The sequence below is a fragment of the Pyrus communis genome, chromosome 7, assembly GCF_041283825.1.
Source record: "Pyrus communis isolate YQ-2024b chromosome 7, ASM4128382v1, whole genome shotgun sequence".
In the NCBI taxonomy this organism is placed as follows: Eukaryota; Viridiplantae; Streptophyta; class Magnoliopsida; order Rosales; family Rosaceae; genus Pyrus; species Pyrus communis.
In genome coordinates this window covers 28,547,749-28,573,839 of record NC_142571.1, presented here as the reverse complement: position 1 = coordinate 28,573,839, position 26,091 = coordinate 28,547,749, and the positions used below count along the sequence as shown (strand labels likewise).

The window sequence follows — 26,091 nt, the reverse complement described above, 5'->3', positions numbered from 1 at the left end:
ATAATTCGTAGATACTTTTAAGTTTTTATTCCTAAACCAATTATAAACACTTTAGGTTGTTATTTTTTATTTTTTTAATTTGTTAGAAGTAATTCCAAATAGACTCTTAATGCGGTGTTAGATATAAAGGATTTAAACGCAATTACTTTTCGCAAAACATGATAAAAATGACGAAAACCGAAATTTGAAAGCAAGATTTTGATAACAATAGACACATATACATGTAAACAAGTACTCCCTAATGATCAAAACTCTATATAACAAGATCCAATGAGAATAATTAATAATTTGTAACCAAACATAGATCATTTGTTCTTGCTCTATCGATCATGCAAGATGCAACGGTCTTGAACTTTCCACGCAAACACCAAGTGAGCCATCTCCTGCTCTCTACAAGACACGAACCCTTTTATAGACAATATCGATCCAATTCCAAGTTGCTCTGCACAGTCGCTGCAAAATGCCAGTTTATGGATAAGGTATAATCTAGTTTTTTCTCCAAGAAGCTACAAATATAGTCATAGTGTAGCAGGGCCGGTCCTAAGATTTTGGAGGGTCTGTGCGAGACTCAAACAGAGGCCTTTGCATGGTCTAAACTTTTGGTTGCTATATTTTCTTTTATATTTTATATTTTTTATTGTGTGTAAATTGATATAATGCAAAAGAAAATAAATAAATAAAAATGAAACATAGTGTGGTAGTCATGTACCCATATGCGTTCTCTATGTTTTTGGTTAGAATCTCCTACTTTTTAAATACAAAAATCATGGTAATATGACTATGTATCTATCATATCACCGTACAAATACCATAATCAAAACCATTCATGCTCTTCTTATCATCTAGAGTTCATCTCAAGAAAAATTTATGTGTTAAACAAATCACACGTTATGATGTTAGTAGCATCTTATAATTAACCTTTTTCATTGCATTTTTCATCACGCCCTAAAGTGAGGATGATTCTCACTCCCCCTCTCCCGTTGATTGCCATTAGATTAGTTAAAATTTTGAGATTCATGTCTTAAACAATTAAACCAACTTAATCTAACAACATAGGTGTAGTTGTACTATAATTTTCTTTTTGATATGGATGACTCAATAGTTTTCAAATGGAATGAAAAATAGATTGACTTTTAAACGGTGACCAAAAGAATAAACGATTCTAATTATGAAATGTATTCTATTAAATGATATCATATAAGAAATGGGGGCTTTTAAAAAAATTATATCAAATTTAAGAATTTTAATTTATTATGATATTCCTAACTACAAATTTATTGACAAAATTATCTTGTATCATGAAAGAAATTAAACTACAAATATTTAAAAATAGAAAATAATAGTGTAGCTCAAAAATCCCAAAATAGTTACCCCTCACATGCCCTATATGAAAGAACACATGGCTGAAAAAAAATATCAAAAATAACAAATATGACAAAGTAAGGAGTTGAACCTGTGCACTACCGCATGAAAGTACGAACGCTTAACAACCATGCTAGGTAAACATCTATTACCTATTTTCTAGCTTTTTTATATATACACTATTAACAAGGATTTTAGAATTTGGGCGCCCTAGAAAATCAGGGGCCCTGTACGGTCGCACTTCTCGCACCCCCTAAAAATTATGTCAATACGCCCCCTGTATATCTAAATTTGAGTTTCACTTTGTGCAATTTATGACATGCATGCTTACTTACCAAGAATAGAGATGCAAAGTATGAATATTATTTGTATATCAGATATATCATGTGTGACTAACACGTCATTTATCTAATTTTTACTAAATGTCATTATTAAGAAGTGTTGTTTATTTTATACTTGAACAACTACGATTATGATATATTACTTAACAAAAATACACAAAATTTAGTAGTGCCATGCAATGAACGCCCAACATGCATGTTATGCATGGAAAAATTTTTAGTGTGCTGAGAATATGGCCGGTATATAAAGTGTTATGATAGAAGTGGTTGGATACTTGAAAAAAAATATCAAGTCACTTATGTTATGACATTTGGTATATCGAGCCGTGTTCTCGGTACATTGTAAACTCTCTCGTTATCCATTGGTCGGAAAAGAAGAAGAAAAACTCATAAAAGATCATCATACATAGGGATTTGGATCTCGTATGATTCCTCTTTGGGATCCTCAAATCCTATCCGTCCATCGTATATCGTGTGGCCAAAAAATATTTAAATTCTTTTATTTAAAATAAAAAAAAAACAGTTTTAATAAAAACTGACCGCACGATATACGATGAACAGATAGAATATGTTGCATGAATATATTTGCAAGTTAGAAATTTAATTTAATACAAACATAACAATAACAAAAGAGTAGTGCTATACTTATCATCTAATTATAACATCACTTGTATCATCTATCTATTAGAGATAGAGCTCGCCAACGCATGTCATTCCATCTTTAATTATTAGAAAGATGATACAAATGATGATATAATTAGATAATAAGATTGGCATTTCTGATAACAAAATGACATCTAATATATATTTTTATCTTACATAATCTATATAAATTTTATCCAACGATAATAATAAATTAAGAAAAGTGTTATTGGCACTCCAAAAATTTCATTCTACACTTCTTACAAGTATATTTTTCTTTCTAAAAATTTAGAATGTAGAATAAGAAATTTGAAGTGTCAATAACAATTTCTTAAATTAATTGAATTTTCATCAAGTTATAATTATCCGACAAGATTGGACTTCCTCCTTCCCAAAAAGACCTGCAAAACCCCGTCCGACCCACCCGCCACGAGCGTGCACTGCTCCTCACCAACTTGCCGCCAGCACACGCTACTTACAAACGCGCCCAAGTCCTCACCGCACCCGCCGCGATTACTACCACCTGCACCTACCTCCCCAAACCCGTGCACCCAAATGGGCTCGCCCCACCTCTTATCGTACACGAAAACCCGGTTATTTTCCGACCCGCACCCGATTAGCCCTCCATTTCTCCACACCGATAACCCCACAAAGCTCCGACAGTTGGCGTGCCCCTTGTACGTCCGAATCGCCCGCGAATCCTCCGTGTCCCACAGCTTCAAACACCCGTCCGTGCCAGCTGTTACCACCGTACGCCCGTCAAGAAACCGCACGTACGTCACGGTTTTCCTGTGTCCGTCGAAGACCAATACCGGGCTCACCATTTTCCGAACATCGTAGCCGTAGGCCTTCCGGTCCGCGCATCCAACGGCCAGAAGCGCCCCGCCGAAGGGATCAAACTCCACGCAGCAGACCGGATTTCGCGCGTCGCTGGGCTGCACAATGGCCACGCAATTCCCGCCCTCGTGGCGCGGGTCCCACAGCTGGAGGGTCCCGTCGTCCGAGGCAGACGCTCCGAGAACCGGATCGGAATGCGAATAATCCACGCTCCAGACCCTGCGCCCGCCGTGCTCGTCGCGCTCGAAGATGGGTAGTTTTGTTTCGAGGTCGTATTCCGTGACGACGCCATCATAGTCGCCGGAGGCCAGGACCCGGCCGTCGGATCCGGGGCGCCAGCGGAGGCTGCTGAGCTTGGCTGGAGTGCAAATGGTGTAGTCGCATGCATCGACGTGGTCTATCAAATCCACCATACTACTAGAACTTCCACAGATTTGATTATCATAATTGGGTAAGAGAGATTTCAAGCTGTAACCTCTTATTTTTCTGGCGATTCCGCCGGTGGCTAAGACGGTGTTTGATGGGTCGAACTCGATTACGCCAAGGGTGTTGGACGCGGCGCCGCGGCAGGCGGTGGAGGACACAACTGTTGAGAGACTGAAATCCCAGTCACAATTGTTGAACTCTGATCCTCTTCCTTCTTCTTGTTGTAGTTTATCTTCCTCTGTGCTTTCTCTTTCTTCTTCTGAAATTCTTTTTTGGGCTGGGAAATGGAATCCTGAGGGGAAGTTGTTCATTTTCCGTTCATATCAATCGGAGTGGTGGTAGGGATGTTTAATTTTATGCTGCCATAACCATATACCTAGTGAAGGGGATGTGGATAATTTTGTTTTTCTATCTTCGTCTTGTTGTCAACACGTCAACTTGTTTCGCGTAGAATCAATTCTTCATGTCTTCTCAAATTACTACAATGCCATTATATTCCCAACTAACTGTTGTGTGTGTATCTATAGAATAGTATAGGGTGATGCTATCCACACATTAATTTTTACCTTTCACACACACAAACTCTCAATTTCTGTCTTCCTCCGACAGGACACCACGTCAATCTCTCTCAGCCTTCTCCCGCTCCGATCTAGCAACTTGTTCTTGGTGGGACTCTTCAACGACACCACACCACCGCCACCACCTGCAGGAGAAAAAGACCCGAAATCAGAGGGTCTGATTTCAATACATACACCTTGTTGCCAACATCTTTCACCGACAAAAGCCTTCTCGTTGAGCCCAAAACGGGTAAAGCCGTGATGAGGATATGTGTCCGATGAATTTGGGGTTGAATTTTATGGGTTTTGAAGTTTTCTTCCTTTGGGTTTGAAATCTTTTTGTGTTTTGATTAATTTGATGGGTTACTATCTCCTTTTGTTCTATGATATGAAATTTATAGGTTTTTTTTTTTAAGAAGTAATTTTATGGGTCAAGAGAGACTCCATGAAATGTGAAAATGATGACCGGAAGAAGAAGAAAACTAGGAAACGGACACACGCAATGCAGCGTCTGAATATAAATGTAAAAACAGAACCAGGAAACAGACACTGTATTGCAATGTCTAAAACAAAATGTAAAAAAGAAAAGGGAAACCATTGTAGTTTCTGAATCAAAATGTAATAAAAAAAAATAAAAATAAAAAGAATAGGGAAATCTAAACGTAAAAATAAACAGTTGCTAAAAGAATGAAGCACATAAGGTGTGTGAGTGATGAAAAAGAAAGGAAACCAGGAAACTGACACTGTAATGCAGCGCCTGAATCCAAGTGTAAAAAATAGAATCATGAAATAGACACTGCGTTGTAGTATCTGACCCGTATTAACCTATTCCAAAATATGAGAAATGGACTGTCAGTTGAAGTGGGTGCCAGCTGTAATGGTAGATTCTGTAATTTTTGTTTATTTTAAATGTATTTAAATGTCATAATACATAATTAACCTATTTATAATTAATATAAATATTGTTGATCTATTGTCAATATGGTAATTTTGTATTGATTTTATACAAAACCACCATCAAATCATTGCATATATATAATAATTCATAGATTTATCTACTACTTTATCTTTGCCTTTTTTATGGATTTTTCTTGTCAGCTAGATCAACCGGTCATGTGTAAATATGACTAGTATTTACCTTCGGCATTTTAGGGTTCTATTTGTTCTTTTTTGGCTCAAATCACAGGTAATTCATGTGTACGTATACAACCGAAAGAAAACGGGTTTATGGAATTTCAAAATCTGAATTCTAAACATAAAATAACAATAATGTTACAATCAAGCTTTATTTTATTAAGTAGAGTCAAATGTATATATTCTAGACCGCCATTACTCTTGGATTATTTGAATTCTAAACTAGAAACCAACAATTTGATTCAGACTTATACTATTCTATGAAATAATTTTTATCAATTTTATGAGAGATAAACAGTAGGAGTAGGGGCGTATATTTAATGCATATGAATGAATATATAAAATAAGATTCATGGGAAAGGTGCAGAAGAGAAGGAAGAGGCCAGAGGGTATTTGGACTTTGGAAGGATCGTTGGTCATTTTTGTGCCTCAATTTTATGTATGGGAGATACCGTGGACACAGAGTCTCTTTGTCCCCCTCTGCATTACGTGGTTTAAGCAATGCCTTTTATCATCCCCTTCCTTCCTTCCTTCCCCTCGTGCTTTTGCCATACTTTCTCAACCTCTATTAAGCTCATAACACAACTATGAAACTACGTGAGAGAGATAGAGAGAGAGAGATCTTAATTGATTTTAATATCAAAAGTAGTTTTGAAAAATGCATCACACCTTAAATATTATAGAAAAAACTGAATCTATCACCTAACAGCTAGTTTGTATGAACATTTAATATCAACGCGTTATCACTATCTACATATAATCCATATTATTAATACTATTGATGTTTCGACCACATAAAGTTGATATATTATTGATATATTTGTCAATGAAAATCTAAACGACAATTAACATAAGGAGCTGAATGATTTTCGCGCAATTTTTTTCTCCCAAAACAATTAATCAAAATTGAAAAGACAAAGTCACTATTTAATACTTGGTAGTGACGGATTTGGATCCTCTCCTGAGCTAATGGAGAGGATCCTCCTGACCGATCATCGTAGGCCGTTAGATTTTTATTCAACGGCTACAAACAAAGGGTCCCTTTAAAGTTATAATGATTGTAGTCGTTGGATAAAAATCCAACGATCCACGATAATTGATCAGAAGTATCCTCTCCATTAACTCAGGAGAAGATCCAAATCTGGTAGTGACATGCATGGTGTTGCTTGCCAACGGGAGAGAATGGTGTGTGTGAATAAACGACATGCCGTGTGACAATCTAATACGACCCGAGTGAGCGGAGCGCGCCAAATCAAACCACCCGTTTATACAAGCAGACTCCTCCTCACACTCCTCAGTCCCAAACCACCGTCAGCGATTCCACTTCCTCCGCCATGGGAAAGCAAAAGCAACAAGTTATTTCCCGCTTCTTCGCTCCCAAACCCAAAACCCCAGACCCCTCATCTCCTTCCTCCTCCTCATTTTCTCCCTCATCACCGCCGTCAAACCCTAAAGACCCATCCACCCCACCTCCCAAAATCACAGCCACAGTCGCCTTCTCTCCCGCCAAACGCGCCCTCCTCTCCTCCCAGCTCGCCGTCTCTTCCTCTCCCAAACCAGCCAAACTCCCCAAACTCTCTCCTCACACCCACAACCCCATACCCGCCGCACCCAATCCCTCCCTCCACCAAAAATTCCTCCAGAAGCTTCTAGAACCCGCCTCCGACGTTCCAGAACCTCCCCCATCCTCCAACCAACCCGCCAAGTTCACGCCTTTGGAGCAGCAGGTGGTGGAATTGAAGAAGCGCCATCCGGATGTTCTTCTGATGGTGGAAGTCGGTTACAAGTACCGGTTTTTCGGCGAAGACGCAGAAATTGCTGCAAGGGTTTTGGGGATTTATGCCCACATGGATCACAATTTCTTGACCGCAAGCGTCCCAACTTTCCGGCTGAATGTCCACGTCAGGAGGCTGGTGAGTGCCGGGTATAAGGTCGGCGTGGTGAAGCAGACCGAAACCGCCGCCATTAAGGCACATGGGTCGAACCGGGCTGGTCCATTTGACCGTGGATTGTCGGCATTATACACGAAGGCGACTCTGGAGGCGGCGGAGGATGTGGGGGGAAAAGAGGAGGGCTGTGGTGGGGATTGTAATTATTTGGCTTGTGTTGTGGACAAGAGCGTTTCAGTGGAAAATGTGGATGGTGGAGTTGAGAGCGGTGTGGAAGTGAAAATTGGAATTGTGGCAGTGGAGGTTTCGACGGGTGACGTTGTCTATGGAGAGTTTGATGATAATTTTATGAGGAGTGGGCTTGAGGCTGTGGTTTTGAGCTTGTCGCCTGCTGAGTTGCTTCTTGGGAAGCCACTCTCCAAACAAACAGAGAAGGTATTTTCTATGTAGGTGTTTTTGAATATTACGATTCTTGTTAGAGAATTAAGTTATTTAGTTCCTGAAAAATGATGTTAGTTTGTAACTTGGAAGCATGATCATCCCAATCAAGTTAGAGTTAGGTGAAAACCGTCGAATTTAGAATGGTAATCCAAGATTTCAAGCATTTGAAGGAAGTTTCCAGCTTGCATTACGAAGTTCGGCTGATGTTACTGCTTGATTCTTGTCACTAGATGTTACTTGCTTTTTCTGGACCAGCTTCAAATGTCCGCGTGGAGCGTGTCTCACGAGATTGCTTCAAGGACAGTGTTGCTTTCACCGAAGTAATGTCTTTATATGAAAACATGGAGGGTGGTGATTTAACAGATCATCCAAAGATAAATACAGATGTGAAAGAACAGAGTAATAAGCACTTGGGAATTGAGGTACGATATTTGTGATATTTTCTCGTCATTAAGACCCAAATTTTTGTTTCTTGTCATTCATTTTTCTTTTTTAACTCTATTTTCTTTTGATTTTGTTCTAAAGGGAATCATGAACATGCCAAATATGGCAGTCCAAGCATTGGCCCTGACTATTCATCATCTGAAACAATTTGGTTTGGAAAGGATCCTGCACCTAGGAGCTTCTTTTAGGCCCCTCTCAAGCAGCATGGAGATGACTCTCTCGGCCAATGCACTTCAGCAATTGGAGGTATCTGACTCTGTTTTTGGGTTGTGCTCAAAGAAATTTGCTTTAAGGAATTAATCCCCACGGCTCTTATATTTCCACTCAATTCTAGGGTTGATGTTAGAATAGCTGACAAGAATGCATTTTCTTAAAACGTGATGCAGTTTACTTCAATACTTATACCTAGCTATGGATAGTTGGTTCAGGTTTTCAGGCTCTATTGCCATAACCAACATTTCTGTGTCGGAATTGGTAATTCTGTGTTGTGTGTTCATTTTCCACTAGTATTTTAGTGGTCATATGACATATCTATGATTGATCAAAATTTGTGCAAAGGAGGAAGATTGCTTGTACCATGATGACTAAGTGTCGGCAGGGAAAGTATTAAATGCTGCATACTTGGTTGGCATAGTGAAACTTTTCAACGATTATAACATGCAACAAGGAAATCAAGTCCTTGTAGGAACTTAAAGCAACGGTCCATTCGAAATTAGGAAAATCCCACTAATTAGGCTGGACTTATATAAGAGCCCAAATCATCAAATTTTTCACGGGTCCATCTTCCGGACTCCAGCCCATCTCAAATCATGCATAGCAGCAACCTACTTCGCTCTTCCTTCGTGCTTTCCTTGTAATTCTTCTCGAAAATGTACATTTATCTCTGAACTATGATTTCTACAAAATTCAAAAACACGTCAAATCCAACTATTTTATATAAAACCAAGGCTAATTTAATAGGTAAAGGAGGTACAAAATATAAGTCAAATAGCAACCTAACAGTTACCTTACTCTTGAATAATATTAATACTTTAATCATGGATTCATGATAGATATTATGCCTGTCCTATGTGCTGATATCTACAACAGTCACCTTTTAAAACTTTCTTGTTTATACCCAAGTTTTGACTCTAGGTAAACACTCCAATGTCTTTAGGTATTGAAGAACAACGCTGATGGATCCGAGTCTGGCTCCTTGCTGCAGTCTATGAATCATACTCTTACCATATTTGGTTCAAGGCTTCTTAGACACTGGGTATGAGCGGCATTCTCTTGAGATGTAATTTATTCATTTTCCAGTAGCTAATAGTTCCTTTGAATGGTACAGGTATGTCACCCTTTATGTGATCGAACCATGATTTCTGCTCGTCTAGATGCTGTTTCTGAGATTGCAGAATCTATGGGGTCTTCTATATCTCCTCACAATATTGAACAGCTAGATGTGGAAGATTCGTTTGCAACAAATTTGAACCCAGAGCTGACTTATATACTTTCTTCAGTTCTGACGACTTTGGGACGGTCACCTGATATTCAACGTGGGATAACAAGAATCTTTCATCGGACTGCCACTCCACCTGAGGTGATGCCGACTTCTCCTCCAACCTACTATTTTGAATGGCTGTATGTTTTGTAAATCATTAATTTGTTATTGTCTGGGTCAAATTTGGTTGCATTTGGTGCTTAGTGCTTGGTGCGACTATGTATTTTGCCTTACTTATCTTGTTCAGTTTCTCATCAAGGGGTATGTTCAGTTCATTGCAGTTATTCAAGCTATTTTATATGCTGGAAAACAACTTCAACAACTTCAAATTAAAGAAGAGGGAAGCAAAGGAAATGCGATGGGAAAAAGTGTACGCTCTGAGTTGTTGAGGAAGTTGATATTGACTGCTTCATCGTCCACTGTAGTTGGAAAAGCTGCAAAATTGTTGTCTGCCCTCAACAAGGAAGCAGCTGACAAACAGGATCTACTAAACCTAATCGTCTCTGATGGCCAATTTCCTGATGTTTGTACTATGAGTTTCGCATACTGAATCACATATATTTTTTGGGTACTTTATGCTGCCTTCTTATTCATTCTCATCCTACATTGTCAAAATTAATTAGGTTGCTAAAGCAAGGAAGGAGGTTCAATTGGCAAATGAGAAATTGGATTCTCTCATCAGTTTGTACCGGAAACAGCTTGGAATGCGCAAGTTGGAATTCCTTAGCGTGTCTGGAACAACACACTTGATAGAAGTACTGAGTTAAAGTTCATTTGGGAATATTCTTATGTATATGGAGACTCCTGGTGCAAGTTATATATGCTGGATATCTTATTTAATGTTTTATTACTTGCAGTTGCCCTTAGATGTAAAGGTGCCCTCAAATTGGGTTAAGATTAATAGTACCAAAAAGACAGTCCGGTATCACCCACCTGATGTCCTGACTGCTTTAGACCATCTAGCCCTTGCAAGTGAGCAACTCACTGTTGTTTGTCGTGCTGCTTGGGATAGCTTTCTAAGTGGTTTTGGTAAATATTATGCCGAGTTCCAAGCTGCTGTTCAAGCACTAGCCAGTTTAGACTGTCTTCATTCACTTGCTGTCCTTTCAAGAAATAAGGTATCCACTGAAGGTTTAATTAGAATATCTTGTTTCAATACATAACTTATTTGGATCTTATGTTCTCTAACAAAAATGATCCTGTCAACTTAATTGGTGCAGAACTATGTTCGTCCAGTGTTTGTATATGATGATGAACCGGTCCAGATACACATCTCCTCTGGTCGTCATCCGGTACATATATAATTCTTATTAGGTTTAAGAACACTTTATACTTGTTATTATGAATGCTCAAAGTGGTATTAATATTATTGCTTGCTTCAAATTTGCATATAGGGTTAATCTCTTCTATATCATACCGTATGATACCATATGTAAGCAATCTTAATGTTTCTTTTTCAAAAAAGTTGTAAACGTTCTTTAATGTTCGATTGATGTTAAGAAAATGCTAAAACAGAGAATAGGGTAGAATTTTTTTGTGATTTACTCTCCCATTTCCCGAGTTATTTATAATTGTACAGGGTATGTAAGAAAAGGAAAGTAAGTGAATGTAGGAAAAACTAATTAAAAATTTTCCTAATCCTAGAACTTAACTTTACAGCTCATATACCACTCATGCCAACACAACATTAGGTCTCACCTCTCTATTGGAAGAATCACTTTCTTCCGCTGATTAGGCTGAGACTTGGGTTTGCCTAAGTTCTGAAGAAATCAGATTACTGCTGCTATTAAAATTGAAGAGCTCTGCTGTTTCAATAAAATTGTTTCATCCACACTGTCTTATGGCTCATTTCAAATTGTATAGCAGTTCTTCTACTATATTTCATGAGTCGTGGGATTCTCTTTAATAGCTGTAATTTCTCACCAGGTTTTGGAGACTATATTACAAGACAATTTTGTTCCCAATGATACAGATTTGGAGGCAGACGGGGAGTATTGTCAGATTATTACTGGACCCAATATGGGTGGAAAGAGTTGCTACATTCGCCAAGTTGCTCTCATTGCTATCATGGCTCAGGTAAAATCAGTGTTCCGACTAATTTAACTGTATATGCTTTGGTCGATACAAGGGAATTGGTTTTGTTCACCAAGTTGCTCTCATTGCTATCATGGCTCAGGTAAAATCAGTGTTCCGACTAATTTAACTGTATATGCATTGGTCGATACAAGGGAATTGGTTATGTTCACCAAGTTGCTCTAGTCCCTTTTCAGTTCTCCTTAATAAGTGAATCTCTTTTGGCTGTTGCCTTATAAAGTGTTTTCTGATTCTTTTAGGTTGGTTCCTTTGTTCCAGCATCATCGGCAAAACTGCATGTGCTGGAGAGCATTTTCACTCGAATGGGTGCTTCTGACAGTATCCACCAAGGGAGAAGCACCTTTCTTGAAGAACTGAGCGAGGCTTCACATATACTTCACAATTGTACATCACGCTCATTGGTTATCATCGATGAGCTTGGGAGAGGCACAAGCACACATGATGGTGTGGCTATTGCTTATGCTACATTAAATCATCTACTAGAGCAGAAAAGATGCATGGTTCTATTTGTCACGCACTACCCAAAAATTGCTCATATCAGAACTGAATTCCCAGGCTTAGTGGAGGCGTACCATGTTTCTTATCTGACCTCAAATAGAGATATGGGTTCGACAGGCATTCAATCCGAAAATCAAGATGTCACTTACTTATATAAGCTTGTGCCTGGTGTTTCAGAGAGGAGTTTTGGATTTAAGGTTGCAGAGCTTGCACAGGTAATTCCTCTCTCTTTGCCCTCTTTCCCCACTATCTTGCACATTTCTCCCTTTCCCTTTGATGGGAACGCAATGACTTTGTTGTGTAATATAAGTTGGGAATTCCATATTTCGTAGCTACCTTCCTCATGCATCAGACGAGCCACTGTCATGGCTGCTAGGTTGGAGGCAGTAGTAAGCAGCCGAACAAGAAATAGGGATGACAAAAAGTGGTTGCTAAAATCACTGCCAACAGACCAAAAGCAGGAAGAGCAAGATGTAATGCTGGAATCTCCCAAGTGCCTTCGTGCGGGATGGAGCTCGATTTTAGGGGAGATAGATGGTGCCCCGTACGAGAAATTCTTTACGAACTTGAAAACCACATTACTTGATGACAGCGACCCCGTAAAAAGCCTTCAGAACTTGAATCACACAAGAAGTATTGCAAGAGAATTAGTAAGCAGGTAAAGATGAAATTTCTCAGTTTTGATATGCTAGTTTATATGACAATGCACCATGAACTACTGATATTTTCGTTCATGCTCGTGTATTTCCCAGATAGATAGCCCTCCCCGGAAGTGATCTGTCATGCATACAGCAACAGCATGCGAAGGGGACGGATTTGGAAGGACAAATCTCATCAGTTCTGCAGATGTATTTTTTTGAGTGAAGAAGTTTGTATTCCCCGGCATCTCCAGCTTTCATCTTTTGTAATTGACCAGAAATTGGGGGAAGTTATTATGAATATATAATAGAAAGTAATATTTGTTTAATCCATTAAAATTTGGATGTACGGATTAAATTTAGCAGAAAAATACAAAGATCCCACATCAGACCCGAAAAAGGAGAAAAAAAAAGGGCAAAAAAACACTTGAACCAAATCTTACGTCATAAATAAGAATCAGACTAAAAAATGACAAAATCTAAAATCCAAATTTTAAATGTGGAATTATAACTTAATTAATAATGGAATTACAACAATGTTCTCGTTGAAAACGAGTCTTCTGAGTTTGATTGAAAAAGAGAACATTTTTTCCTTTACAATTATTTTGAATGTGTATTCTGTTATATCTGTTATTTCATCCTCTACTCTATCGTATAAACAGAAGTTCTATTTATACAACTTATTTTGCTTATTCGGACGGACCAACTAGATTAGTTACGACATTACATTGATAACCTCTACTCGTGTCTTAGCTCGTCTGAGAGCTAAATTTGCTTCAATTGTTTGTCTCTTGCCTTCAACTTTCCTCAAACTAGCTTCTGCTGTTTCGAGAGTTTGTTGATTCGACATTTATCTGTCTAACTTTGCATCTGTGACTGTGAGACAATACAATTCCTCAAGGCGATCGTTTAACTCGCCCGTTATTTTCTTTAGAACTCGTAGGCCTTGAATTGTAAATGTCGAATTGCAATTTGTTTTAGTGAATCATATATTTTGAGTATTGATGATTTCTTTTACTTGTTTATGAAGAAACTGAGATGGAGTAAGGTTGTTTGGAGGTGGTTGGAAAGCTGGTGAAATGGACGACGGTGGCTTCCCTGTGAGAAAATGGGACCTGGATACTGACATACTAGTGGAGATTTTTCAGTCTTTCGACATTTTTGAGTTAACATCGGGCATTGCTCACGTTTGTAGTGCGTGGCGCTTGGCTTGCTGGGCTACCCTTCTGTGGAAAAAAACTTGATTTGTCGATGTTGAAGTCGAATTTCATGAAAATATCATTGGAGCCTTATGTTTATGGTGATGGCCGGTCCAACAAGACATTGACGCGTATTTTGAAGACTTCCTTGAGTCTCAGCCGGGGTAACATAATGACTTGGTTTTCCATGCTCGATGCTCTTAGAGCAAGCCCAGCGTTGGGTTTGCCTCGGGGGACAGTGGAGAAAATAAGGGCCCGAGGGCCGGTGGGAGGGCTCCAGCGTGGGCTAGCCCGACCGAAGGTGGAGGTCCGAGTTCCGGGCCCGTGGCGAATTGCCAGCCCGAGAGCCTGAGGGCTATGTGACGTCAGGCTGACGTCAGCCTGGCGTCAAGGAATATTAAATTTTTTTTTTGTCAAGCGCGTGCACCCCACTCGCGCGTGGGGGCGTGTCGCCGACACAAAAATCAGAAAAAAAAAAAGTTTGTCAGTTACCGTTTGGAAGCCACGTGGCTTCCCACGGTTCGTTAGATCTCAACGGTTACTTAATTTGGACCGTTCGATCTCAATGGTAAAAAAAAAAAAGTCAGATTTAATATCCACCGTTCGATCTGAGATCAACGGTGGATATTAATATTCTTTATAAATAAAAAAATAAATGAAAAAATAGTTTTAAAATTAAAAAAAGTTACCGTTGTGACACGTGGCTCAATCTGGAGTGTTGGAATTCAAATTTTTTTTATATCCAACAGCAAAGATTAATTCATTGAATAAAAATTTTTAAAAAATTCAAAAAAATTCAAAAAAAAATCTGAAAAATCTGTAAAAAAAAATGTAAAAAAATTGTTTTTACTTTTCTATAAATACCTTCTCATTATCATCTACCTTACACAACAATTTCATATTTTCTCAACTACTTTCAATCACATTCTTTTCTTTGTCTCAAAGTTTGAATCTTTTTTTTTTTCAACAAAATGACTACTGGTGCAGGTACGAATTGGTCGCTTATTGAAGATGTTGCGTTGTGTACTAGCTTATTAATGACACGTGGCATAACGAGTACGATTAAAAAATTTATCGGAAATCCATCCCCAATAATTGTCTTTTCGGATTTTATGACAAGTGGCGTAACGACAACGATTAAAAATCTTATCCGAAATTACAAATAAAATTATTTTGTATTATTTAATAATACTTCGGATAATGACACGTGGCGCAACGAGAACGATTAAAAATCTTATCCGATATTACAATTAAAATTATTTTGTATTATTTTATAAATAAATAAAAATACTAATATTTTATTACTTATTGCCAGGGCTATTGAAGTGTAACGGTGGAGATGCAAATTCTATTGCCAGAGCTATTTACTGTTCATTAAGGACAATTACTGTTCATTAAGGACAATTACTGTTCATTAGGTGGATTGAATAGTGCACATTGACTGGGGGGAGGGCTCCAACGCTGGAGTTGCTCTTAGAGGATGATTTGATCACGACCTTGGATGGCCTAAAACACCTAGAAGTTCTCAACATCTCACATTGCCTTCTAATTGAAGCCCCTCCGCCTCCTGCAACTAGGAGACTGGTTAGAGAACTCGATCCGCTTATTCTCGAGAAGGCCTCTCGGTTGCGAAGATTTTTAATATGCATGCAGGACTCTTGCATGATGTGCCAAGGGACCAAAAACGACGACGGACTCGTGAGGTGGTATTAGTATGAAGAAGGGCTAAGGAAAGAAGATGTGGTGAGCTCTCTAGCTTGTTGATTACGGCAAGAGAATGAGACTGTAACTTTTAGTGTGGGTTAGAAACTATAGCTCGCTTTTATAATCGTCTTACCCCTTTGATGGCTGTATTTCCTCGTCAACGATTAAAACTCCGTCTCCTCTCCATAGACATATAAGACTACTTGTTGAAGTGTGTGTTTTTCTTCTTCTGACTAATATGTGTTAATGTACATACTATGCTTACTTTTCTTTCTTTACTCTAAAGTATGAGCCTAAGTAGACATAAGCGTGGCCCAATTGGCTCGACCACTATGCTCACCTCTCTGCACCGAAAATCGAATCCTCCTCCTTTTATAATTTGGATTATCGTTCGAAAAACGAAAAAAGTCTCAAGCCTATAGTCTATGCCTGGTATCAGTCGTGGGCTTACTGTTCCTTGTGCGTTAAGCTATTTCTATACTTCTATTGTTATTATGTTTACTATTCTGTTAGGTCTGGTAATTACATACCGTTACAGGAAAGCTAATTCCTCCTCCCGTTGGAATTGGAATTTGGCTTCTGTTCAATATTCTATATATGTATGTATGTGTAATATATATTTATATATAAATATATAATATTCATCTTAAGTATCTTAACCCCCACCAACAAATTGACCGTATACAACTCAACATCAAGAACTTCCCGGCTCCCACAATATCGCTAACACACAGATTAACAACTTAACCGTCTGATTAATTAAAAATTATAAGACTAAAGCTTGAATGGAAGATCAAGAAACGAAAAAGAAAATTCGAGGAACAATGGCATGCGATAACTCGCCTATGACTTTGGGAAGATGGGAAGACCTGAGTGCTGACATATTGTGGAAGATTTTAGACTGCTTTGACAACACCTCTGAATCTGATGATTCATCTTCCGCCAAAGGAAAGGTTAACTGTAGTGCCGTTTGCAAGAAGTGGCGTTCGACGCTGTGTGATCCTCGGCTTTGGAACACACTTGATTTGTCGACGATGAAATCACACTTCATCAAAACCCTGGATAAACCTTATGTTTATGTTTGCAGCCGTTCCGAGATGGCACTGAGTCGTGCCTTGAAGATTTCTCTGAGTCTCAGCCAGAGGAACATAACCACGTTGATTTTTAATCTCCAGTTATATGTTCCCAATGATCTCTTCATCTACACCGCTGAAAGGTACCTTAAGTATTTGAAACTTGTTCGAGACTTTTTTCTAAGGAACACTTTTTTGATCGCGACCATTGACAAAAACTACTTTTTAGAGAAGCACCTGCCTAACTTCACCGTGTTTCTAACAAAATTAATTATAGCAAAACGGCTTATATTATGAACACTTTCCGAAGAAGTAGTCTCCAACGGGGGCTTAATGACTAACTTTTTGTGTTGATTCGATCGCAGGTGCCCAAATCTGAAGCGACTAGTCATGCCATCCTGGAACAAAATAGAGATTAATGGTATCCGCAAGGCCATCGGCTGTTGGAAAGGCCTTGAATCCCTGACAATAGGGAACATAGAATGGACCGAGTTTCTCTTCCTCTTAAAGGCGATTTCAAACAACTGCAAAATTTTCAGTGAGCTAAAATTGATAGGCGCCAGGAATCCGACATGTAACTTGGCTTTAGAACTAGTTAAATATCTTCCAAACCTCAAGGTTTTAAGCCTTCGATGCTCAATGTTCGTGAAGGAAGCTTTAACCACGATGCTAGACGGTCTGCAGAACCTGCAAGTTCTCAATGTATCGCATTGCCTTGTTTTGGCTGAAATCCCTCAGCGCGGTCAGGATGTTGTAATTGTTAGAGAGCTTGATCGATCCGTTGTTCACAAGGCTTCGAGGTTACGAAGATTTATAACATGCATGCACATGCAGGACGACGACTCGTCGTGCGTCATGTGCATGAGGAACAGAAACGACGAGGGGATCGTGAGGTGGTATAGATACGAAGAAGGGTTGTGGAAAGAAGATGAGGTGAAATCACTTGCAGTTTGATTAATCAAAGAAGATGGGTTATATTGTATGCGATAGACAAAAATATAATAATGTCGAGTCTTGTTCTGGTATAGCAAACCAAACTTGATTGATTCTTTCAATTTTCACGTGTTAGGCTACAGGCTGCGGCTATACATTAAATTTGGTCCATATTCTCTATTTTTGTTTTTAATGTTTTGTTTTTTTGAACAAACAATATTATCTACATTAAGAGATAGTAAATAAGCTAAACCTCACAATAGACGATTAAAGCGAGTCAAAATGTGCCTCAATGAAATGAGTCACAGAACATGTGTCAGAAGTGCATCAAAAGCATGCGTCCATGTAATATTTCCATCTCTACACCATAATAATAATAATGTAACAATTTGTGATTATTAAAGCTGCTTTTGCAAATATCTTAACATAGAGACCGAATATTTACATGCCACAAATTTCAGGGGGAAAAGTGTAATTAACTATTCTTAAGAGTATACTTGAGAGAGGTAAATTAGAAGTAAGGTCCTAAACAACAAATTAAAATTGAAGAAAGAAAATAAAACAGAAAAAAAAAAAGAAAAAAAAAAAAGAAGGAAAAGTTAAGTTGGTGGGTGTGGTGGTTGTGGGACCAGGGGGACCAATTAAGACTAAAAAAACCCAAAATAACGTTACTTAGTCACGCCCAACCTTTTTCTAACTCCGAGTTGATAAAAATCTCATCGCCTTTTCACTCTCTCTCCCCCATCCCACTTTCTCTCTCTAAAATCCCAAAAATGGCTCTGCAACTGTGGGAAACACTGAAAGAGGCGATCGTGGCCTACACGGGCCTCTCTCCGGCGACCTTCTTCACTATCCTAGCTCTCCTCGTGGCCGTCTACCACGTGGCGTCGGGGCTGTTCGGGTCGTCCCACAACCACCGTCAGTTGGACAGGAACATGGAGGAGATGCAGCCTCTCCCGCCTCCTGTCCAGCTTGGCGAGATCACCGAAGACGAATTGAAGCAGTACGACGGCTCCGATGCCAAGAAGCCTTTGCTCATGGCTATCAAGGGTCAGATCTATGACGTGTCACAGGGCAGGTACCAATTGGATATATATTTTTTTATTAATTTTAATTTTAATTTTAATTTTGGGTTTTAGTTTTTGGTTTCTGGGGTTTTGATATTTATGCTTAAAGTTATATCTTTGCATGTAATTTTGTGGTCAACGGGTGTTTTAGCTTCGAAGTGTATGAATAATTTAGCTTCTGGATTGTTAATTGTATATTGTTTTTATCTCATCAGCTACTGATTATCTTGTTATGTTGTAATTTTAGCTTCTGGGTTTGTGAAAATTCCGGCATAATTTTCGATGTTTTGTGGATTTGTAATCCATCGGCATTGGGTTCACTTAAAAGTTAAACCTTTGGACATCTGGAATATTGTGTTTGAAATAATATAATTCCAGCTTTTAAGATCATGGAATTTTGAAGTTTTATGTTGGCTGATCTTAATGTAGCATTAACAATGTGATTTTCATTACTTACAATGGGATTGATCAAAAGTAATATCTTCCAAGCTCATCGTGTATTTTCGAGGAGTGTTGGCTTAAGGGATGAAGGGTTCTGTTGTCGCAAATTAGAAGTGTTTGGAATTGTTTCTTACCCAAAGTTTTTACGTTTTCCAGCTCTTTCTGTGCATGCTTTCATTTAGTCTTTTCTTTGGAAATGGTTTTTGTACGGTTATTTCATAGTTTATAACGAAGTTCCTCTTGAGGGTTAAGGGTGTTTCGTCCGAGAACAACTTGTTGAGTGAGATCAGATGGCTTTGCATGAATGTAGCATACACTTTGTGAGCTCTTGCTTAATCATCCATGTCATTATAAGTGATGTGAAACAAATAGTTCCGTAACTACGAGTACTTTGTCTAATGTTGTCTTCTCTCCACGGATCCAAATTTATTTACTTTTGAATCATCATTGCAGGATGTTTTATGGACCTGGTGGGCCGTATGCTCTGTTCGCAGGCAAAGATGCTAGCCGAGCTCTTGCTAAAATGTCTTTTGAAGACAAAGATCTGACTGGTGATATCTCGGGTCTTGGTCCATTCGAGCTCGAGGCCTTGCAGGATTGGGAATACAAGTTCATGAGCAAGTATGTCAAGGTTGGATCCATTAAGAGCACAGCTCCGGGAACTGAAGGAGAATCCACTGGTGAAACCGCTACAGCCGCTGATCAAGAAGCTACTAAGCCTGCTGAAGATATTCCATCCGATAGTCCAGCTGTTAAATCTGAGGAAACCTCATCCAGTGCTGAAGCTGAACCAGAGTAATTGCAAATCCCAAAACCATTTAGGTACTATCGAAGCTGGGGTTTGGCTGCTGCATATTTGGTGAATCTTGTGCAAGCATAAGTTACTGCTTTCATAGCCTAGGATACTCCTGTTATAATCAGATTTTCGTGGATGCTTAAGTTGTGGTGTAATAAATCATCAATCTTCGACTTCTGTGAGTCCTTTGTGCGGTTAAGGAATTATATTTAGATGATTCGTACATACGAAATTAGTATTCTGCCCTATTACTTTTGCTAGGGAGATTCTGTGGGGGTGCTCCAAGCCCGTCATCTCTTTCAAAAGATTAGAAACTACTTATGTTTTGGTTCATCTGCCCTCTTGCGGTTTGAGAGCTTTTCTAGTTAGATAGCTCTGTCGAATATCTTCTCGAGAGATAAGCATGTCTTTAGGGTTCGAGTCATTTGGCAAAATAGCTTATGGCCCGGAGGAATTGGGCTGCCCACATTTCACGTCATACAATGACACTGATTATTCAATCTAAGATTGTTGGTTGTCACTCTAGCACCTTGTCCTTTTGAGGAAAGACTCTCCTTCCGGCACGGCAATGCATTACCCTACCGGCACCACGACTCGAACATACAACGCATTACCCTAACGGCACGACAAGCCACCCATAAGAAACCATATGCCTAGTATCTTTTTATCTCATGGTCCCGTCTTTCGCATCCCTCTGGAACATAGAATCCAATCACGATTAGATATGGATTTCGATGTCTCAAGGTAGGAGAAACATGTTATGTGCCTACTGTTTCCAAGTTTTCCACTTCTCATGGCACACGAAAATCGGTGTCCCTGTTGAAGCAAGCATAAGCTACTTCCATCAAAAGTTGTTTTTCTGATCTTCAATCTGAGGACAGTTTTTTTTTTCTTTTTTTTTTTTCAGATTTTTCATTGTGCAGGCATTTTCTTTCGGAGGCAGATTGTCTGCCCTTCTCATCATCTCCTATTTGTGTGGTCACGGTTAAGCCACGTCAACATTTTATATTTCTATTGCCTTTTGTCATATTATCTCTATAAAAAAAAAAATCAATATAAAATGTTGACGTGGCTTAACCGTGACCGCAGGATGGGAAAGGCCACCAAACAAAGGGCAGACAATCTGCCTCCTTTTCTTTCTAGCTCTGGATGTGCATTTCACGTTCGTACTCTCTGTTTTTCTCACTGAAAACCAAAAATTACCAATCCAGGATCCCAGTCCTTTCATTTTTGGACCACAATCACCTTTCACTGTCTACTGCTGGCAGTTGAAGTTTCTGACTATTGTCATATCTTTTAACTGTACTATATATAAAATGGTGTACAATTGATTAAATGCCCTGGTCCCTTAGCTACTGCAATTTGTTGACTTGCCTTTATAACGAGGGGATTCAAGCTTCAGCAGTTATCTATTTCTCTTATCACGTGGACACATAATTGGGTACAACTAGTTATAAAGCAGATCTTGTTTCTTCATACCACTGTTAAAATTCTTATGCAGTACTAAAACAATACGTTTCCCTCCCGATATCTCAACATCAAACAAATCAGCTAGCTTGCTTCTATCAAATGCTTAGCTTCTTGGTTTAATGTGTTGTCTTTTCTCATTGGATTATCTATTTATTTTCATTTGGTTTTTTCCTTGAGCCCTAATAATGATTAGAAAATGAGTGTTCAAGCATTCTCATAAATATATATATGATTGATTGATTGTTAGTTTTGGCTTCTATCATACCAGTGGCTGCCTCATCTTTTCCTACCAAATAAAAAAAAAAAAAAAAACAATTCAAAAGGATGCCTAATTTCTTATAGATTAATCCTTTGGGTTCAAGCCTTGTAGCTAAGTTTTTGGAGTCATGAGAATTTGTAGACTCTCTCCTGTGATTATGCTCTTTGTTGTGATTCTAGCACTAGCTCATGATTCGAGTTGCCGGCGCATCACCTGGTCCTGGCAGGGCAGCAAGGATTCGGAATCAAGACTAAGAGTCAAGTTTTCGTCTCTCTTTGCACGGCGCCTTGGTGCCGGTTCTCATTCTTCTGCAGGATTTGGATACAAGAAGATGAACGGAATAAATGTTGTTGCTCACAAAGCTGTCCCCGGAGGACCAAATCCACTTCACAACTGAGTGAATTTTATGTTACAGATCATACACTTGGTTCTTGGAAAGAACAAGGAAAGCTCAAAAAATCAGCTTCCTGCTGTAGATTTTAAGGAAACTTTCTTCTCTCTTCTGTTCTTTCATCGAACCAATTAGTCGTTAAATTTATCGCATTATTGTGTTATAATTTTGTAAATCGAAGATGTAAAGTAATTGATTCCTTTTTTTTGAATGTCTAATGATTTTGTTTGCATCATACTCGGTGCATATATAGATCAGAAATTAAGCTGAGTACATCCAATGCGTTGGTTTTTAGTTTGAACAACACGATGAACTTCGGAACTAATCAAAGCGGAACCACTCCGCTGAATCACTACACTTCTCGATTTTTGGATGATCGTTCGATTATGCGCTATAGAACAGACTGGAAAACAATGGATGAATGAATGAATCTCAAAGTCACCTGATTGCCGGTGTTCTTAGTCAAAGAGCTGAGAAAAAACCAGGTCAAGACGTTTATCGACAGATCCACTTTCGCCATCAGATTACATGATCAATTTTATTTCTTCAAGTTTGGTCAAGATTCCAAACTTCATACCGCCGGCCTCGTAATTTCAAACTTCTCATTTTTTTTTCTTACATCGTGAATAATGCAACCGTGTTTAGTCAATTGCTGCAAATTTTGATTAAGAAAATGTATAAACATTTTAAAAAAAATGGATTAGGTCGTATCTTATACATAAGCAAACAAACAGAAATGTCAACCGATTTTGTTTTTCCATGGACCAATCTCATTATCTCAGTGTCATTTTTTATAAGCAACCTGCTTGCTGACACCATGAATTTGTCTGCAATGTTACAGTAAGTAAGCGTTTTATTTTTGTCAAATTTATGCTGCAATGCATGAATTACACGTCTTGCACGTCGTATTCACGCGAAAAAGCAGTCAAAATTCATCATCTGTATTTAAAATAATGCAATCGTGACAACAAAAAGTCCTAATGGATTGAAATTTTTAACGCATCTGTCCCACAAATTCCTCCTAGAGACAAAGTATAGCCATCATGTCTCTGGAAATAAAAAAGGATTATGTAATTCTACGGTCTACACCAGTTGCATAATTCAATCGATTCCCGAAGGAAAAGAGAAGGAAAATTTCACCATAGAACGATTGATTGCTATGCTTGCAGTTCCATCTAATTTATTTTCTTAAAACAAAGTTGTAGCTTGGGGGATAAGTCAACGGTGCCTGTTAACATATATAGGAGCTACAAGTGGCCAGCTTACAATTACATTGCAGAAAGTGACTTCCTGCAAAGTCGACTTTTGTCAATTGGATAAACGTGGATAAACGTGCTCCTTTATTTATAGAGCAGTGTAAAGGATTTGTTGACAAACACCAACACTGCAAACCACCACATATCTCTTCTGCTTTTCTTATCAGACAAACCATGAAAGTTCAAAAGCCCATAATCCCAATTTTAGTTGTCATTCTTCTGGTAGCAGTGATTCAAATTTGCAGCTGTCGACCGATAACTACTACTACTCAAGCTTCTAACGGAGATACAGAACAGAAGTTGATATACAGCAAGTATTTTCCTATGTTCCTAAAATCTATGGAGTCGACGATGAAGAACAAGATCAACCCGATCCATGCAGTTTCGCACAGGCTTGTTCCTGGAGGACCAAATCCGCTTCACAATTAACTTGATGGCACCAATCTGCTTTCACTTGATGGCAGATGAGATTCACTATACATAAACCGGACTAGTTTTGATTCATAGTTGGATTGTATAATATATTCCTTTTGTATTTTTTTTGTATTTATAATGTATAGTACATAGGTTGATGACATTCCAAGTTTTCTATTACCGAAGTCAATTACACGAGTTTAGCAAAATTAATGCCAAATTATCTAGTTTGTATATGCTACCTCTTGCAAGTTTCTGTGTGTGAATATTGCATGACTCCATATATGTAGGCAGTCATTTCAGTTTAACTAAACATAAAACCAACAGTTAGAAAGAAAAAAAAACATAAAACCAACAGGCGGTTCATCCTTGATTAACAGCGAAAATTCTTTTATGTTCAGGTGTATTTTACATACCGGGATTTGAGTCGTTAAATTTTGATTGTTGGGTGAAAGATCTAACGGCTAAAAATAATATGATAAAAATGAAGGCAGACCAAGAAATACTCAAACATTATGATCAAGATCACCAATATGATAAGAAATGAAGGGAGAGAAATTCTGGAGTTTTGGATTTTGACAGAAACAAGGGTTTTTGTTTTGTTTATGTATCATTCGAGCTCCACATGTAAGTTTCAACTGGGCTCAGTAATTGCCAGTGAGATGGTTTGTGACAATTCCTTCTCTGTAAACTTGGAATTATGTCGAACAAACACAAATTCGTGAGTTCCAAGTTCACTGAGAATAAATTATTGAAGGCTAAATAGCCAAAATGGTCTTTGAGATATGCATAACACATCACTTTGGTCATTGAGATTGAAAATCAATAGAAATGGTCCCTGAGTTTGTCCACCATCTATCATTTTGATCATTCCGTTAAAAACTCTTTGTGCAATTTTCAAAGCATCGTAACTCAATATTTTCTTAATCAAATTTGACCTATAATATATCAAAATGAAGATAGGAAATTTTAGAACAAGATTATAACTATTTGGAAGCCCAATGATTGCCGGAGATGGCCGGAAAATAGCCTCAAAGTTGACTGGTCTGTGGAAAAACTAGAAAATTCGCAGGAAACTGGGTAAACTTTAAACATTCATAACTTCTTCAATACTCAACGAAATCAAGTGATTTAAAAATAAAAATCATACTTATCGACGAGATGAAGAGAATATTGTCTTTATTTATGGCTAATTGACCGTGGTTTGGCCGGAAAATGACCTGAAAGTGGCTAACTCAAAAATGGTTAGCCACTTTCAAGCCGTTTTACGATGGTGAATTAGCCATCAATAAAGGTATCATTCTCTTCGTCTCGTCAAGAAGTATGCTTTTCGTTTTTGAATCACTCGATTTAGTTGAGTATTGAAGAAGTTATGAACGTTTAAAGTTTACGCATTTTCCAGTGAGTTTTCCAATTTTTTCGCGGATCAGTCAACTTTGAGGCTATTTTACACCCATCTCCGGTAACCATTGGGCTTCCAAATAGGTATAATCTTGTTCCACACCTTCGTATCTTCATTTTGATATATTATGGGTCAAATTTGGTCAAGAAACGATCGAGTTACAAAGCTTTGAAAATTGCCTAAAGAGTTTTTAAGGAAGGACCAAAATGTTGGATGGTGGACAATATCAATGACCATTTCTATTAATTTTCAATTTCAGGGACTAAAGTGATGTAGTATGCATATCGCATGAACCATTTTGACTATTTAGCCATTACTGAAATATGCACATAAAACACCTAAATTTTTTGTTTATCTTTTGTTAATTTCATCTAAATTTTTTTGTTTTACAATGTTTACATTTATCGTTTAATTGTAACGACACATATCGTAATATGATTTTTAAGATGGAACGATATCTAGACTAACATAATGAACTACAAACACGTCAGGTGGCCACTTATAGGTCCTCAAGGGCGACTGCCTACGAGAAGCAGGTCTGCGGTGAAGATCCTTCTTGCAGACGTGCGACTCATTAGTGGACGTGTTGAGTCCACATTATGTTTGTCTAAATTTATTTGTTGGTTGCAAGAAAAGAAACCTTGACAAAGAAACCTTGTGTTTCGTTGGTTAAGTTTGAACTTGTTTGGAAGTATTTTTAAAATGATTAAAAGTGTTTTTGATAAAAATGTTTTAGATTCCAAAATGATTTGTAGTGCTTCTTACAAGAAACATCAATTATATGTTTTTACAGGAAGCACTTCAAGTGATTTTTCATGATACACCAATATTTTTCTTAAGTATTAGTTCTAAAAACACTGTTATAAAAAACAATTTTAATTATTTTAAAAGCATTTTCAAATA

General features: G+C 38.2%; 3 protein-coding genes and 1 pseudogene across 4 annotated transcripts; 3 read left to right on the top strand and 1 right to left on the bottom strand.

The window, feature by feature from the left end:
* Positions 1-2,287: 2,287 nt before the first annotated feature.
* On the bottom strand, positions 2,288-4,094 carry LOC137733136 (WD repeat-containing protein RUP2-like). Its single transcript, XM_068472295.2, has one exon. It carries the CDS (start codon positions 3,917-3,919, stop codon positions 2,708-2,710), a length of 1,212 nt encoding a protein of 403 aa, XP_068328396.1. The 5' UTR covers positions 3,920-4,094; the 3' UTR covers positions 2,288-2,707.
* Positions 4,095-6,448: 2,354 nt separating this feature from the next.
* Positions 6,449-13,122, top strand: MSH3 (homolog of DNA mismatch repair protein MSH3). 2 transcript variants are annotated; one of them, XM_068473997.2, is made up of 13 exons: positions 6,449-7,623; positions 7,860-8,051; positions 8,155-8,319; positions 9,230-9,328; positions 9,401-9,652; positions 9,825-10,076; positions 10,177-10,308; positions 10,411-10,671; positions 10,774-10,845; positions 11,480-11,629; positions 11,887-12,360; positions 12,478-12,803; positions 12,898-13,122. In XM_068473997.2, the coding sequence occupies exons 1-13, from the start codon at positions 6,634-6,636 to the stop codon at positions 12,899-12,901; spliced, it is 3,369 nt and encodes a 1,122-aa protein (XP_068330098.1). In that variant the 5' UTR covers positions 6,449-6,633; the 3' UTR covers positions 12,902-13,122. The 2 variants fall into 2 exon arrangements, with proteins under 2 accessions (XP_068330098.1, XP_088553079.1); XM_088696953.1 differs by having other exon boundaries at positions 12,478-12,946.
* Positions 13,123-16,510: 3,388 nt separating this feature from the next.
* LOC137734530 (F-box/LRR-repeat protein At3g48880 pseudogene) lies at positions 16,511-17,713 on the top strand (annotated as a pseudogene).
* Positions 17,714-18,375: 662 nt separating this feature from the next.
* Positions 18,376-20,329, top strand: LOC137734871 (membrane steroid-binding protein 1). Its single transcript, XM_068474180.2, has 2 exons — positions 18,376-18,770; positions 19,654-20,329. Exons 1-2 carry the CDS (start codon positions 18,466-18,468, stop codon positions 19,997-19,999), a joined length of 651 nt encoding a protein of 216 aa, XP_068330281.1. The 5' UTR covers positions 18,376-18,465; the 3' UTR covers positions 20,000-20,329.
* The last annotated feature ends 5,762 nt before the right edge of the window (positions 20,330-26,091 follow it).